Below are 5,127 nucleotides of genomic sequence, written 5' to 3' on the forward strand. Positions count from 1 at the left end.
TCCCCGCGCTCGGAGAGAGAGGGGGCCGCTGCCGGGTCTTCCTGGAGGGGGAGGGTGGCACCGACACCAACACCCGACGGAGACGCACGGGAGGAAACCGCGGACCAATCCCGCTGGCCGGGGGGCAGCGCGGCGGACCCTCGGCGGCGTTTTGAACGGCGGACTGGGGCAGGGGCGCGGCACAACGGCACCGGGTTTCTGTCAAAGGGGGCGGATCCCTGGAGTCAAAGGGCGCGTCAGTTCCTGCATGGAGTTCCTGCATGGAGGAGTGCCAGGAACGGGATTCCCTGGTGCGGTGTTTCAGCATCCCGTCAGAGGGGGTGTGCGGTTGTCTCCGCAAACCCGCACGAGGCCTCACACACCCCAACGCAAGCCCCTGCCTGAGATACACAGGTGACCGAGCGAACAGCCAGGAAGGGGGTCCTCGGGGCACACCTGTCACCGGCGGCTGCTGAGACTCGCGGACCCCACACCCGCAGCCCCACAGGGGTGCGTCCCCGCTGCGCCCGGCAGCCCCTCGGACGCGCCGGCCGGGGCTGCGGAAAGGAGAGATTGTGTGAGGGTCTCGGCTGGCTACAAAGGGGAGGTCGATACGGTTTGCAGGTAATAGGATTCCACGGCAGGCAGAACACCTACGAGAAACTGCTGGAAACATCCTGGAAACAGTAAGACGACGCAGAAGGGCGGCCAGCTGTGGATGTCTGTGCCAAGACCACTGTTTCTGAGGGACCCACACAATAACCAACTAGAAGAACACGACGGAGGAAAAGACTGGATTTACGATGCAGTGGAGAACGAGAGAGAGAAGGAGCGGGGGGTGGACCACCTAGGACTGGCCTACGCCTTGCTCTCGGGGCCGGTGCAGATACACAAAATCGACCTGTCGTCCCTGACGGGGCCGCACACACCGAACGCCCCAGGCTCCTCGGGAACAGAAAGCTCTGTCGTGCCAACGTCCACTCCCCCGGACATCGAGGGATGTGCACCTTTCCTCTTCCCTTGCACCCCCCCCCCAAATCCTGCGGCATATTTTGGGGAGAAGTTTTAGACAAAGACCGGGGACCATGAACTGTGTCTGAGGGCCGGGGGTGGCCTTCTGGGACAGAACAAGGGGTCTTCTCGGTGGCACCCGCAGGGCGGGCAGGAGCCGGTGGGGACGGGGCGGTGTGACAGGCAGGTCACAGGTGGGGAGACGGCTGTCCCCAGGCCCAGGTGGACGTGAGCACGGCTGAGAATTCAGTAAGCGATAAAGGGCACTTTTCAATCGTGAGAGGAAGGAGGGTGGTTGAATAAACTGTGTTTATTAGTCGACTGAGCCACCGGGTTGGGGGGAAGAGAAAACAAGACGGGAACCCTAATTCCCCCCCCCCCCAGATCAAGATGAGAAGACCCCCCGAAAAGCCCCCCAGAACGAGCCAGCACACAGGTGACGCGGACGCCGCCGAGAAACCTGGGGGTGAGTCAGCCGCGGGAGCCGCCCCGTGACAGACAAGTCTGAGCACACACACAAAAAATCTAAAGCCTCACCATGACAAAAAAACTATAAACAAAATCAAAAGGCAAGTGACAAACTGGGAAAAATATTTATGACACAGATGACAGAGAGGGGCTAATTTCCTTAATATATAATAAGCTCTTAGAAATCAGCGAGAAAGATATCAATCATCCAGCGGGAGACGGGGGGGGGGGGGGCGAGGGAGAGGCAGTTCGCGGAGCAGGGAGCGTGAGCGACTTCCAGACACACACGGGAGGTGCTCCGCGTCCCTCAGCGTGAAGGACACGGAGGGGGACAATGGGACACCTGTCAGACGGGCCGGGGGCCCCGTCTTCAACGGAGCGACCCCCTGGCTTTGTCCTCCAGGAGTGTCTGTCTGTCTGTCTCTGCCTCTCACACATACCACGCCCCCAAAGGCGGCGGCCCCTTGGAAAAGAGAAAAAAAGCCACGTGGTATCACGTTACATATTGTGTGTGTGTTACATGTACACACACACACACACACACACACATAAACACACACTTATCGGCAGGAGGCTGGTTAAGGAAATGATGGTGGAGACAAAGGAACTAGAACTCCCTGGAATTTTTAACAAAGATACGGAAGACGTGCAAACACACTGAGCACGGGGGAGAAAAACGGTGCCCAGAGCGGTGTCGACAGCACACTCTGGGCTGTGTCTGGGGGTCGAGGGGCGTGCACGGGTGCCCGGGGTGCTGGTGGAAGGTGCACACAGACCATCTTGCAGTGGCCGGGGACAGGCTGGGGCTGAGGGGCCGGGGCCGGGCCCGTCTGTGTGACGTCACGCGGGGCACCCTCCTGGGCGGCCGGAGTGTCCCCTCTGCCCGTGGACCACACAAACAGAAACCCTTCCCCGCAGTGACGGACCGGGGCCCCTCCCAGGGCGCTCCCAGGGGGCAAAGCTGGGACCCCCTGAGCCACAAAGTGGTAACAGTGGCGGGTTTGTGGCCCAAAGAATTCATAAACTGTCAGTGAGTCTGACAAAAGCAGAACTGAGCGACGAGAGAAGGAACAGCTCTCCTTGCAGGACTCCCACCGACGCAGGGAATGCCAAGGGGAGGAGGGAAACCGGAACCTCGCGAGGAGAGCATCCCAGCGGGGGGCTGTCAGGGGCACGACCCACCGGTGGACACAAAGTCAGGGACCCAGAGTGTGAGAGCGAACATGATGTTGCAACACTGTGTCGTCAGGGACACGACCCACCGATGGACACAAAGTCAGGGGCCCGGAGTGTGAGAGCGAACACGATGTTGCAACAATGTGTCGCGAAATTCCTCCCCGGGGGATACTCTGAAATTCCAAAGGAGGCAGCAGCGACTCTACAGCAGAAAAACCCGAAGACGCCACCTCAACCAGGTGATCAGATGGCCACCTCCCAGCGGGAGAGCGCCTCAAGAGGTCCCTGCTCCGTGGGACCCGGCACCCCCCACCCTGGGCACTCCTGTCCAAAACGGGCGGCCACCGCCGCGTCACCAGAAAGTGCCCGACGAGCACAAACTGAGGGACGTCACATCTCAGGAGAGAGCCGGCCGGTGCCCTCCGCGGGTGGTGGTCATGGGCGAGCGAGCGTGGCTCAGGTGCCGGCCCAGACGGGGGGGACGCTGGGGCCTCGTGACAGGGGGCGCTGCGAGGGTGTCGGGGCGTCCAGCCTGGAAGGGGGTCCGCATGGCCTGGGGCTGTCTGAGGGAGGTCGGCGCCTGCCCGAAGGGTGTGAGGACTCTGCACCAGTTTTACCGTTTTCAGTAGGTTTGATACTATTTCAAAATACAACATTTAAATGTTAATTGAATTTTTTCCCCCCTGGAAGTCTCACTGGGACAAGCAGTGGACAGAACAAGACGGTGGGCAGACCAGGCACTAAACCCCATGGAGAAGCCCCCTTCTGGGACCCCGTCAGCCCTCCCCGGGTGCCCCACGCCCCGGCGTCTGAGTGGGGTGAGGACACTCACCCCTTTCTCTCCCCCTAAAAACCAGGCGAGTCCCCCGGGAACAGAAGCGCTGGGTGCTCGGCCTCCAGAGCCCACGTGCGCCCTCGCCTCCGATCTCCCCACCGAGAGCCGGGACTCCCGCTGCCCCGCGGGGCTGGGAGACCAGGGCAACCCCGGAACCGAGTCCCCCTGGACGGTGCTCACGGGCACCCCCCCGCCCCCCCCCCGTCCTCGGGCTGCAGGCTCTGGAGAAGGAGGGTGAAACCGATGCCCCTGAACTGGTGCAGCCCCTGATGCCCGATTCCAGGGCCTCAGCCCCTTCCCCCGGCCCCGGCAGCCGGCCCCACGTGGAGTTGAGTCAGCGCGCAGACCCGGGGCCGGGGGCCGCGCACTCCCGCCCGCCCGGGCCGGCGGCAGAGGGGGGTCGGCGCTCCGGAGCTGCCTCGCGGCTCCCGGGGCTGCCCCCGGTTCACGCTTAAGAGATGGAAATGATGCTGAAAACGGAGGCCAGAGGCCACAGGCATATATTTGCCACCGATTATTGACACGAGCGTGCCGTGGACCCGGCCAATCAGAAAGTAATTTCATAAACACTGTTATTAAACGGGAGGGCAATTACTCTAAGTACTGGAAAAATGTCAGGGTCGCACATGAATTTGGTGGGTATCACGTTTTATCCGGCTCTCGGCGGATCGATGGCTCCGAGGACACGTGCTCAGGAGTAATGAGTGCCGGGCCCCGACCTGCCCGCGGCCTCCCCGCTCCGCGCGCCCGGACTCGGAGGGAGACGCCGCCTCCCACCGGCGCGTCGGCCCACGCTGCGTCCCCGCGGGCACGGGGGCTCTTCCCACACAGGGCTTGGTGGCGCCTGTGCCCACCGGGCACCCGGACACACTTCAGAACAGACCCTTCCGGCCCTGTCTCGTCGGCTGGGCGGAGCCGGGTTCCCACGCACCCGCGGGTCCTGGGGCCGCTTCTCGGTGAGGCCCGGCTGCAAACTGAGGGGCCCTGAGGTCCCCCTCTTTGATGTCTGCGGTGGCCCCATCTGTCACACCCACGAGTGGCCGTGGAGTGAGGCGCAGGGCAGGGGCGCGAGGAAGGGCCGGGCTGGCCGGAGAGGAGGGCCCTGCGCCGGGAGAGGCCTCCGCGGTCCCCAGCAGAAGGAACACCCCCCCTGGCCGGGCCTCCCCCAGGTAGGTGGAGTCGGTCATCGCGCTTCCCGCTCCCTCCCCCGCGCCTAACCGCTCGTTTTGCTTCCATTTTGCCCTAATTACCCAGAAAATTAAAACCGACAGCGGAGTCCCTGGGTTTCTGAGCGGCCTGGACACGGAGGGGTATCTGGTGCCGGTGCAAAAGCCAGCTTCCAGAATTCTCGACATGGGCCGGGCTGGCGGGGCCCCCGTGCACAGGGACCTCCAGACGTCCGACGCCCCGTGGGCACCCGGTCCCTGTCCAAGGTGCGTCCTTGTCCCCCTGGGCAGCCGGAAACTGCGACCCAGGGCTCGGCCCGGAGCCTCACGTTACTGTTGACGCCAGAACATGGCCGGGGGTGGGGGAGGACCCTCGCCACCAGCTCTGCCCTCGGCCCAGGCCTCCTGGGCGTCCACTCCCGTCCCAGACACGGCACCATCAGGCTCTTGCTGTGTGTGTTTCCTTTTCCTTTTAAGTGTTTTTATTTATTT

General features: G+C 63.0%; 1 protein-coding gene across 1 annotated transcript in view; it reads right to left on the bottom strand.

Annotated features, from left to right (window-relative positions):
• Nucleotides 1-4,111: 4,111 nt before the first annotated feature.
• The window catches only part of ZNF536 (zinc finger protein 536), an 89,932-nt gene continuing 88,916 nt past the window's right edge, over nucleotides 4,112-5,127 (bottom strand). The window contains 1 exon segment of the mRNA XM_028504048.2: nucleotides 4,112-4,288. Coding sequence (XP_028359849.1) covers nucleotides 4,112-4,288 — 177 coding nt within the window.

Source organism: Phyllostomus discolor, chromosome 12, assembly GCF_004126475.2.
Source record: "Phyllostomus discolor isolate MPI-MPIP mPhyDis1 chromosome 12, mPhyDis1.pri.v3, whole genome shotgun sequence".
NCBI lineage: Eukaryota > Metazoa > Chordata > Mammalia > Chiroptera > Phyllostomidae > Phyllostomus > Phyllostomus discolor.